Genomic DNA, 12467 nt, shown 5'->3' with positions numbered 1-12467 from the left:
TTTGGTCACCATACCTTAAGAAGGACATTGCTGCCTTGGAAAAGGTGCAACGTAGGGGTACCAGAATGATTCCTTGTCTTAGAGGAATGTCTTACGAGAGGTTAACTGAGCAGAATCCGTTTAGCCTCGAGTAAAGGAGACTAAGAAGGACATGATCCAGGTATATAAGATTCTAACAGGTCTGGATGCTGTTCAATATTTCAATATTAGTTTAAATATTAGAAATCGTGGCCATAAGTGGAAATTAGCGAGAGAACATTTTAAAACAAATTTGAGGAAGCACTTTTTTACACATCATGTTTTTAGAGTCTTGCTACTAGTTTAGTAAGTAGTAAGCTAAATCCCTGGGTTCCTTTAAATCAGAGCTAGATAAGATTTTAACAACTCTGAGCTATTAGTTAAATTCTCCCCATATGAGCTTGATGGGCTGATTGGTCTCCTCTCGCTTGTAAATTTCTTATGTCCTTATGTAGGTAACTGTAACTGACCCATGTGATAAAATGATTTTGTCTAATACAGGACTACATTAGGTAAATGTTATCCCCTCACACTTTGTATGGGCAGTGAATTGCCCCTACTCACGTGTGGTTTCATAACAAGAAAAATGAAAGAAATGAATACACAGATATATAAATTTATATATATATATATATTTATTTGGGAGGAGGGGAGATTTTTCTTCTGCATTCTGAAATGGAAGAAAAAAACATTCATGAAAAACACAAACCTATAAAAGGTACTTGTGTGACACTATTAAGGAAGGATCTGACTAGGAGAAAAGCTGGCTGAGTGATTGCCTGGTTGCCGGCAGCAAATGCTATGTCGAGCAGTAATATGGCATTAATCAACAGATGAGGGGTGGAGATTTAAATATTCTAGAGGGAGCCTGGTGGAGACCTACTTGTGTCGGATAAGCCGGCCACCCTGAATTATCTGCGCCGTCGCATTGGTGACATGGCATCCGAAGAGGAGCCAGTATTGGCGCTGGACTTGATAGGAGAACTTCATAAAAATGAGTGAGTTACAGGTAAGAGCTGGGGAGACAGAGATCATGCAGGGGTCAGAGGCCAGAAAGAAGAAGAGCAACCAGCTTAAAACCTTTAAAAAGTCCCTCTGGAGTCCCGAGTGACCCAGTGGACACATATAGATGGAAGGTGAGCCCTCTGCCTCTTACCTAAGGTCATTCGACCACTGATTATTTCAGGGCTCTTCCTCATGCCCGTCACAGCGACTATGGGCAGACCCCAATTAATTACAGGTCCCCAGAAGTGCTGAAATCAAACAATAAAACACAGAGCTGATCTAACATGCAGCAGGGTGAAGGTACCATTAACGAAATTCCAGAGGATTCTTACAATATATTAGTGTGAGATTATTAAACAGTAGTCATAAAATTACATGTATATTAACAAAAAATCAGTTTCTGACTTTCTTGCCGTGCTTTTGTTGTAAGGATTTTCCCAACAGGCACATTTAGATCACGGAAAGACAAAGAAAACAAACAAAAAAAATTATAAGTGCAATTCTGTGATCACCAGCAGCACTTCTGCAATGATGGACCCAAACGTAAGAAGTGACTTTATGCTTACATCTACAACAAAGCGAAGAGTTTAAGCTCTATATGCACTGAAGGCAATCGACAAGGAAAGTTTACATATAGGATTTTTAAATAAACTGCAAGCGCCTCTGGATGCACATACCTCCTCAGATACTTCCGATACTACTTGTTTCTCAGTTGGTTCATAGCTTTTGGAAAGAAATTGCTTGCCATTTAAAATTTGACGTGCCGACAGCCCCGTTATCTCCGCCAAAAAGAACACCCTCACTCCAGCAACTGACGCATTGCCGCCGCGATTTCGCGGGCTAAGTGGATTTCTCCACTGTAATTGGTCCATCCAAGATGAAAAAAAAAAACTGCCTTAACGGTGGGAATGTACAAACTGCACAGCATGCTGGTAAAGGTAGTATGGCGGAAAAACAGTACAGTATAGAATTCCACATTTTACAGTTAAATATTTAAAATATTTATTTTCTTTAAATTGGGTGTATTTCACTAAAAAAAACAGTTTACTCCAATAAACAGTTATGTTTACTCCCAAAAAGTGGGTGCAAATTGTTGCCTTATTTTATTCAAGGCTCTCAAGTTTCATCAAAACCTTTAAGATAGATTACATTATGAGAGAAACGCGTGTCTCACTGTTAATGCAAGGACTCCTGCCTACCGCATTCATCTTGCTCTTACGCTTCCACCTTTTCCGCACTCCATCTGTGTGCGCATTCATGTAATAACGTATTACGTATTATTATTTGCAGCGGGATCACACGTAACTTACTTATTATTCCATCCATCCATTTTCCAAACCGCTTATCCTTCTACCTCGCGGGGGGCACGAGGCGGGGAACAACCCAGGATGGGGGCCAGCCCATCGCAGGGCACAGTCACACATCAGTCTTATTTATTATTCCATCCATCCATCCATTTTCCAAACCGCTTATCCTATTGGGTCGCGGGGGGTCCGGAGCCTATCCCGGAAGCAATGGGCACGAGGCAGGGAACAACCCAGGATGGCGGGCCAGCCCACAAACACTCACACACCAGTCATATTTATTACTCGCAGCGTCTTATTGCGCATGTAGGGGGAGCATTTTAATACTTTAAACCTCTCTGGATCAGGCATATATGAACTTCTCAGTACACGTCAGGTATGCACAATATAGAATAAGTCACATTGTCCTGGCCCAGACTGATTTAATGTATTAAAATGGGCATGGAAACCTGGCTTCTCATTCACACCTTTGTGCGCTATAGTATGACATGCCTTGTTTCCATCTGATCTTTAAAGTATTAAATCAGTCTGGGTCAGGACAATGTCACTTTTCCTATATAGTGGCATACCTGATGTGTACTGAGAAGTTCATATTTGCCTGATTGGGCATATTTCTGGGCCTGATTGGGAGTGGAAAGACGTTTGCGTTTGTCTCATTTTCTGATAAAATACACACATACTATTACTGAAACTGCCCAGATATATACTTTCCTCAAAGTGGCAACAAGTCAGTATAATCGTGTTCAGTTAATAGGAATCGAAAGCCAAATGAAGTTCTGAAGGTAACCCTCGCTAAATGAGCCCCTCTACAGGCGCAATCGCGTCATTGCATTCGGCTGCGCAGCATTTAAGGTGGATCGGAAAATGTGAGTAAGGAGCTGCAAATAAGGAGCCAACTTCAGCCTTATTCGGGAAGCTCCACTCCGCGTGCCTGCGCAACCACTGATTCTATATAAGGGAAATTATGAATCAACCTCTCTGATAACTCTAGTTGAGCCATTTAGAATTAAACTCCAGACCTCTCAGTTGGTGAGAGAGTTCTCTTTTATTCAAGCAATCCAGCAAAGTGCTTCTGTCACACTCTAGCACCAGGCACCCCGAGCACAAAGAGCAACCAGTTGATAGACTATAATAGCCAATTCCCTATAAGGACATCTAAGTCCTGATTGGTCATGAAACAAGAAATCAAGTTCTATTGGTTCACATTTGCAGCAAGGTAAAATCCACCCATTTTGATCAATTTACCAGAACAGGCTCCAACCTGAGATAAGAATATTGATATTGATTATATTGACATTGAATCACAGTGAATATTAGGTTGACCTTTGATTCAAGATTGGTATTGACATCTTGTCATTGAGTCACTGTAAATACATGGTTAACATTTAATAGGATTAACGTAACAATATATTTGTACTACCGCATAACATATTGCATAAGGCCTACTGCGACTACTTTATAACTACAACTCTATGTGCACCAGTTGGGGTAGCTTCGAATACCTTCCGCATGCAGTTTCTCCCCCCCCCCCCCACTGTACTCCACTGTCTGTCTCTCTAAGTTCTGATCTCAGAGAGAGGGATGGAATACCGCTTCCATCAAATTGACAGGTCGGGTCAAAAGGTCACTTGGGGGCGGGGCTTGTGTAGGCGGGGCTTGGTTGTGGTGGTACAATGTAACATCACGGGAGTTGGATTTAATTTTTATTTATTTATTTATTATTTATTTAATTATTATAAATTATTTATTATTATTATAAATTATTTATTATTATTATAAATTATTTATTATTATTATAAATTATTTATTTATTTTAAATGATTTATTTAATTATTATTTTATTTTTAAATTATATTGAGGAGAGTGCTTATGAGTGTGTGTGTTATTTTAACAAGTTATTATTTTGTCGGGCGCCGCCAGGGCTGAGCGGGGGTGGGTTACCTGATGGAGCGTGAGCGTACGCTGTGTCTGGTGTTGCGGTACTGCGGTAAGGTCCCGGGCTTTGGAGAATCACCGAAGGACTTAGAATGCTGTGTCTGGTGCGGTACTGCGGTAAGGTCCCCACGGCCTTGGATAATCCTCGGAGAGAGCGATGCCGGAGAGCTGAGAGCCGTGCCGCTGCGCGAGTCTGATGCCGGAGAGCTGAGAGCCATGCCGCTGCGCGAGTCTGATGCCGGAGAGCTGAGTCTGAGAGAAACTCTGAGAGACTGAGACTCTGGGAGAAAATGATAAAGTTGGAGCAAAGAATGAGAGGAGGCGGAGGGTCTGTCGTCCAATAAAAACGCTTGCCGGTAGTTTTGACAGTGTATGTGTGTTTCTTCCTCACGCAAGCGTTTGTATTACATCAGCGTATGGGGCCACACTTTTGAAGGCCATCTCTAACAACTTGGGCCATACATAAAATCTGTTTGAAGTGTTGTTTTTCATATATGACCTCGCACAAGTACAGATATGGGTTAATAGAGAAACAATATGAGTGCACCTGGTTAATTGCAATTAAATAATCTAGTAAAGACACGCAAGCGTTGTATTACATCAGCATATGGAGCCATACTTTTGAAGGTCATCTCTAATGACTCGGGCCATACACACTTTGTCTCCCAGTAAATCCTGTTTTTCATACACGACAGTACAGATATGGGTTAATAGAGAAACGATATGACTGCACCTGGTTGATATTACGTCGAGCGGGGGGGCCTTTTCCTCCTAGGGTAGAGGCACAAGTATCTTCGAGGTCTTACCCTTCCTGCCAGCCAAAGAGGTTCATCCAGGCCTTACCCGGTGAGTATATTATTTCTTTTATTCGCGTGATAAAAACGCTATTTAATTAAATTAAATTAAAAATAACATTCTAATAATAGGTATTCTCTGTTTTTTTTTTCTATGTACAAGAGAGAGACTGCGCTGACCGGTCAAGAGAAAATCTACAAGAGACCTGAATCAGCATATGGCACCAAATTGGAATCAGTAGTCTTTAAAAGAATAAATGGACTAGCAACTGTCTCTGGGGGAGCACCCCCGGTTAGGTACTATTAAGCAGCATTTAGTGACATGCATCAAAACACATTTTTAAAAACTTTGACAGAATAAAGTCTTAGTTATTTTAATAAATACGTTTTTCAGTAAATGTTTATTCACGCGCATGCAGACAAACACACACCCCGGAGGTCAAACTAAAAAAAAGTTGATACAAACTACAGTTGTATCGGACACGCACACAAAAACACAAAAGAGTTTGCTCAATCAAAAAAACACCAAACAAATATAGTTCACGTTTTTTATTAAAATGTATAAGGATTGTTTTGTTATAGCGAAATTTTAAATTAATATGAACAACCTACAAGATGAACAACCTACACACACAGACACACAGACACACACACAGCAAAACCCCAAGCATGCGCACAAGTGCACAACCAAAGGTTGGGAAGTGTGCTTTCCTTATCTCACAAGTCATGGAATGGTGGGAGGGGGGCCACATAAGTGTGGGGTAGGAACTGTGGAATCAGGCAAGGGTGTAAGAATTTAGGATATAGTCTTGTTATTTTAAAGAAGGTGTACATGATTATTTAATTATATTTAATAGGAACCAGTAAGCTGCATTTAGCACCATGCTGCAAATACACATTAAAAACTTTAAAGAATAAGGTCTTAGTTATTTTAATAAAGACATCCTACAAGGTGCCCACGGCCCCAGCTTATATAATCTACAAGCTTGATCTGAGATGCTTGCTGGAGTACAATGCTAAGTTGACAACGGTAACGGAGCTGCAGACTGTTTGATAGTTAATGAAACATAGTTCAAATTCAACAGTGTCAGCAGTCATCCACTATGCAGGGAGACTACAGATTCACTATAACGACCCCATTTATCTGCTGGAATTCTAAAAAAAAAAAATTTGACAGAATAAAGCCTTAGTTATTTTAATAAATATGTTTTTTCGGTAAATGTATATTCATGCTCATGTGCACAAACACACACGCACACACACACACACACACCGGTGGTTAGGGGCTTTAGAGTTTAACTTTAGGTCTGTGAAAGTATAGGACCGCGATGTGCATACAGACCCCAAAACATACTAACTTAGTCGTTCATGAGTCTTATTGTGAAAAACCACACAAAATAGACTTGTAACTTTTAAAGAAAACACATTAACAGCTTTTGTTAATGTTTAAATGTATAAAATTTTAGATGTGTTTGTTAAACAGTCAAACAAAAATGTGTTTCTGATTTAGTTAGTTAAATACCGATTTTAATCGTTTTTTCACTCTGCTCATTGGAGTTGTCACTACCTGACATTTTTGGAGTTTTTTGTGAGAAAAATGCGAAAGGCCAATATTGTTCGAAGGTTTTGAAAATATATTTCCATTAACGAGGTTTCCTACAATACCTTTTATGGAAATGGAATTCCCACTCCAAGAGATTAACATGTCATCAGGAGTCACGCTGGGCCACACTCTGGGTGATTACAGTCAGAGCCACATTGGGCCTTGTGCCATGTGAGTAACATCTGATTTCACACAGAGACATGAACTGAAGCAGGTTTATGATTTCTAACATGAAAAACATTAGGTTGATTTCTAGTCAGTTGTAGCTGGAAGGCTGATATATGTCTTAATCATTAACTCAGAGATTATTAATATAGTATCATTACCTCTGAGCTATGATTTCCGTCTGAGACAGTCGAGCTTGTTCACAGTCTTGTATAAAGTACCCGAAAGTCACACTTAAGTATAAGTACAGATACCCTCCCAAGTCACCAACTAGAATTCCACTCAAGTAAAAGTCTTAAAGTACATAGTGTTCACTGTACTTAAGTATTACAAATAATCTGTAACTAACTGTACTTGAGTAATTAAAGTGCAAGTAAATATGAATAACAACGGAACGCTGTCTAAACTTTTAATATCAAAACGTTTACTCAGCATTTTAAAGCATGGAAAAGAAAAAATTTGCATACATCACACACTTCAAAAAGAGGGCTTTAAAAACCTAAACAGGAGTATGCTATTGTTAAAAAAGAAGTACAGGTTAATGTTAACGTATTTTAAAGCCATTTCTGAAAACACAAGTCACCGTTTTTCCTATTACCAGCATGGGGTTCATTATCTCAGTCACAAAACCCTGTTTTTCAGCTTACATAACTATTTCAGTGTTCATTGTTCAAATGTCCAAGTTAATATTAGTGATTCAAATGCCCTAACCAGCCTATCACCAAGAGAAGAAAACGTTCACTTAACATCAGACACAAAGCTCTCCCCAAGCTGTTATCCAGGCTAATCGTGATAACTGAAATTAATTCACTGGTGTTTACCATTAGTTTAGCTTTCTTCGATGTGCTTCTTTAGATTGAGATTTTAAAAGCCAAAATCCCAATGTCTTTCCAATGGGACACGTCCCAAATACACAGACGCCGAACTGCAAGATGCACACACGGTGGATGATTTACACACGCTAAATACACGTGAGGATCGGACCGTTTACAAAACACGGCCAAACACACACGCGACAATAGGGAAATGCAACCATTAACATTAACAACCACAACAATGCAAGGGGTTTAATGACTGTAAATAAAAAGCGTAATTACCCCAGCAAGCAAGTCTCCATGTCTCCCGTAATGCCTCGGTCCGCCCGTCGTCACACTATATTGTGTTTTTCTTTAAAGTTTTCACTATAAAAACCAGAAAAACAATTGACAACAAATCATTATTTGGTAGACTTCTGAACGAATTAGTGGAATTTAAATGCTTTCTTATTGGGAAAATTGCCTTGGATCGCGTACAAATTGGTTCACGACCACTTTCCTGGAACGGATTGTGTTCGTGAACCGCAGGCACCACTGTAGTAAGAATCCACGCAATAAAAGTCACACTGAAATATCCAGGTGTGGATACAGATGTGTCTGCGTCCATGTGCCTGCTGAGTACTTTGTACTTTATGGTATGCCAAGTGTCAAGCGCTGCTTTTTCGTGACTCTGCAACAGATGAAATGTATTTCTTGCTTCCACAAAAGCACTCCGTAATTCCGCAGAATCGATTTCTTCCACGAAATGACTCTGTATCATTCATGACATTCCTTTCCTCCACAAAATGACTTTCGTTCAGGAAATGCATTTTGTACACAAAATGAATTTATTCAGTTGACAAAATTCATTTCGCCCACTAACATTCTTCCATTCAATTCCAGTCCGTTTCCAAGGAGATGTTGGAACAGTTACGTCAGTTACATAAGCAGTAGCCTACGTATGTAAGTTCTAGAATCTAGAGTGCTGATGTCATTCGCATTCCTATATAAACGGCAAATTCATCTTCACATTTCATTTTGAACAAAATCAACATACGTGCATGTACATTGACTAAACATGGCAAGGAATTTCTTTCAGAGAGCTGTAAACCAGCTTAAAAACAAAGAGTTTCGGAAGTATCTGAGGAGGTATGTGCATCCAGAGGCGCTTGCAGTTTATGTAAAAATCCAATATGTAAACTTTCCTTGTCGATTGCCGTCAGTGTATAAGAAGCTTAAACTCTTCACTTTGTTGTAGATGTAAGCATAAAGTCACTGCTTACATTTGGGTCCCTCATTGCAGAAGTGCTGCTGGTGATCACAGAATTGCACTTATAATTTTTTTTGTTTGTTTTCTTTGTCTTTCCGTGATCTGAATGTGCCTGTTGGGAAAATCCTTACAACAAAAGCACGGTAAGAAAGTAACAAACTGATTTTTTGTTAATATACATGTAATTTTATGACTACTGTTTAATAATCTCACACTAATGTATTGTAAGAATCCTCTGAAATTTATTTAATGGTACCTTCACCCTGCTGCATGTTAGATCAGCTCTGTGTTTTATTGTTTGATTTCAGCACTTCTGGGGACCAGTTATTAATTGGGGTCTTCCCCTAGTCGCAGTCAGCGATATGAGGAAGAGCCCCGACATCATCAGCGGTCGAATGACCTTCGGTAAGAGGCAGAGGGCTCACCTTCCATCTATATGAGCGTCCACTGGGTCACTCGGGACTCCAGAGGGACTTTTTAAAGGTTTTAAGCTGGTTGCTCTTCTTCTTTCTGGCCTCTGACCCCTGCATGATCTTTGTCTCCCCAGCTCTTACCTGTTACTCTGTGATATTTATGAGGTTCTCATACCGAGTCCAGCCCCGAAACTGGCTCCTTTTTTCTTGCCACATGGCCAATGTGACGGCACAAGTGATCCAGGGAGGCCGGCTCATCCGACACAAGTAGGTCCCCACCAGGCTCCCTCTAGAATATTTAAATCTTCACCTCATATCTGTTGATTAATGCCATATTACTGCTCGACATAGCATTTGCAGCCGACAGCCAGGCAATCACTCTGCCAGCTTTTCTCCTAGTCAGATCCTTCCTTAATAGTGTCACAGAAGTACCTTTTATAGGTTTGTGTTCTTCATGAAAGTTTTTTTTCTTCCATTTCAGAATGCAGAACAAAAATGGAAAATGAGCCTTTCCATGCAGTAGATAAGAGCACAGACGGGTTCGTGCAGATAAAGGGAAATTGAGGAAGATTTCTGCCAGATCCATGCATCAGATCAAGAGAGCAGCTGCTAAAATGCCATTATGTAGCAGCAAACAGATATTTGAAGCTGCTGGTGCCTCTGGAGTCCCATGGACATCAAGGTGTAGAGTCCTCCACTGCAACTGTGCATAAACCTTCTATTCTGCCGCCACTAACCAGTGCTCACAAGCAGAAACTGTCCAAATACACAAGTTCAATGGATGCAAGACTTGTGAAGCTGCTATCAAATAAGGGGTCCTATGTCAAAATGTGACGTGACGTGTTTGATTTCAGTACATATGTTGCAAACACAACAAATGACAATTTTCAGTTCTTTGCAACTTATAAAGTGTTTTGCAGCTTACTGTGCATAATAATTTGGAACAGTTCATTGTAAGTGTTTTGTTTGACAAAAAAATACTGTAATCATTAGATTTGTTCAATAAAATTTGAATTGCACTCAATAGTTGACAACATGAGAATTATTCTGACTATATGTGTGTTCATTTCTTGCATTTTTCTTATTAGGAATCCACACGTAAGTAGGGGCAATTCACTGCCCATACAAAGTGCGAGGGGAAAATATATACCTAATGAAGACTGTAGTCCTGTATTAGACAAAATCATTTTATCATATGGTCAGTTATTTTTATACCTACATAAGAACATAAATTTACAAATGAGAGGAGGTCATTTGGCCTATCAAGCTCGTTTGGGGAGCACTCAACTAACAGCTCAGAGTTGTTAAAATCTTACAAAAGAACATAAGAAATTTACAAACGAGAGGAGACCAATCAGCCCATCAAGCTCTTTTGGGGACAACTTAACTAATAGCTCAAAGTTATTAAAATCTTCTCTAGCTCTGATTTAAAGGAACCCAGGGATTTAGCTTGCGTTACACTAGTAATAAGACTATTCCGTACTCTACGTACACGCTGTGTAAAGAAATACTTCCTCAAATTCGTTTTGAAATGTTCTCCCACTAATTTCCACTTAAGGCCACCGGTTCTATTATTTAAACTAATATTGAAATATCGAACAGCATCCAGACCTGTTAGAATTTTATATACCTGGATCATGTCCCCCCCCTTAGTCTCCTTTGCTCGAGGCTAAACAGATTCAGCTCAGGTAATCTCTCCTCATAAAACATTCCTCTAAGACCAGGAATAATTCTCGTAGCCCTACATTGCACCTTTTCCAAGGCAGCAATGTCCTTCTTAAGGAATGGTGACCAAACCTGCACACAATATTCTAGGTGGGGTCTTACCAAGGAATTAAATAATCGTAGCATCAGTTCCCTTGAACTCCACACACCTAGAGATGTAACCCAACATCCTATTGGCCTTTTTAATTGCTTCCCCACACTGGCAAGAGTGGGACATGGAAGCATCAACATACACACCGAGGTCTTTCTCATAATCAGCTACCTTTATTTCAGTGGAACCCATAAAATATCTGTACTTTATATTTCTGCTCCCTGCATGGATTACCTTACATCTATCTACATTAAATTTCATCTGCCAGGTATCAGCCCAGTCGCAAATTAAATCAAGATCCCGTTGTAGCCTCTGTGCTCTTAACCAGTTCTCAATCCAAGCTGCTACAGTTGCTAAAATCCCTTCAGTTTGGAGTTTAAGCAAGAGCCGTTTGTGGTGGACAACATCAAAGGCCTTCTGCAAAACTAAGCAGATCACATCATAGGCCTTTTTGTGATCAATTTCTTTTGTAGCTTCCTCAAGGAACCCAAGTAGATTAGTTAAACAGGACCTAAATCCCTAAATCCATGTTGGCTATCCCTCAGAATGTTATTTGCATCCAGGTAATCTACCATTTTCACTTGGATTATAGCTTCCATTACCATTCCAGTTATGCAAGTTAAACTGATTGGCTTATAGTTTGCTGGATTACTTCTATCCCCTTTTTTGAATATGGGTGTTATATTGGCATGCTTCCAATTAGAAAGTGCCACACCAGTAGATAAGGATTTCTCAAATAGTAATGTTAAAGGTTGGCTAATAATATCCCTCATCTCTTTTAAAACTATAGGTAAGATGCCATCAGGGCCCTGCAATTTATTTATTTTGAGCTTAGCAAGGCTTTGTACCACATCAGCCTCAGTTATACATATATTGCTCATAGAGGACACTGTATTTGTATTAAATGGTGGCAGGTTACCTGCGTTCTCTATTGTGTAAAAGAATCATTAAACTCTTATTTTTACTATATCAATTTCATTTTCAGTTATAAGACCCTTACTATCCTACAGATTACTGATTTCAGCTTTTAGAGCTCTTTTGGAGTTAAAATATTGGAGGAAACTTTTAATGTCATCCTTAGCCTCCAATCCAACCTTCCTTTCTACATTCCTCTTACAGGTTTCCCACGTGTCCTGAAAACCTGAAAATATTTAGGTCATTGAAATGACCTGTAAAGTGATACAAATGGCAAAATGTCCTGGAATTTCATTTCTGTTTTTGCTTTTAAATTTTTCTACATTTGTAAAATTGAGGAATCACAATTATAACAACATCATCATGAGCAGAGCTTTGGAATGTTTCTCACCCAGTTTGCTTCTGCTATGTTTTAGATGTAATTTGTGTCCTTGT

General features: G+C 39.5%; 1 protein-coding gene across 1 annotated transcript in view; it reads left to right on the top strand.

Annotated features, from left to right (window-relative positions):
• The window catches only part of LOC125715015 (mitochondrial pyruvate carrier 1-like), a 142861-nt gene extending 132509 nt beyond the window's left edge, over nucleotides 1-10352 (top strand). The window contains exons 2-4 of the mRNA XM_048986206.1: nucleotides 9197-9293; nucleotides 9436-9568; nucleotides 9783-10352. Of these exons, the coding sequence (XP_048842163.1) occupies nucleotides 9197-9293; nucleotides 9436-9568; nucleotides 9783-9807 (255 nt within the window). The 3' untranslated portion in view covers nucleotides 9808-10352. The remainder of the gene's footprint in view (nucleotides 1-9196; nucleotides 9294-9435; nucleotides 9569-9782) is intronic.
• The last annotated feature ends 2115 nt before the right edge of the window (nucleotides 10353-12467 follow it).

The sequence above is a fragment of the Brienomyrus brachyistius genome, chromosome 19 (genome assembly GCF_023856365.1).
Source record: "Brienomyrus brachyistius isolate T26 chromosome 19, BBRACH_0.4, whole genome shotgun sequence".
NCBI lineage: Eukaryota > Metazoa > Chordata > Actinopteri > Osteoglossiformes > Mormyridae > Brienomyrus > Brienomyrus brachyistius.
Note: the sequence above shows the minus strand (reverse complement) of the source record. Positions and strands in the feature narration are given on the sequence as shown.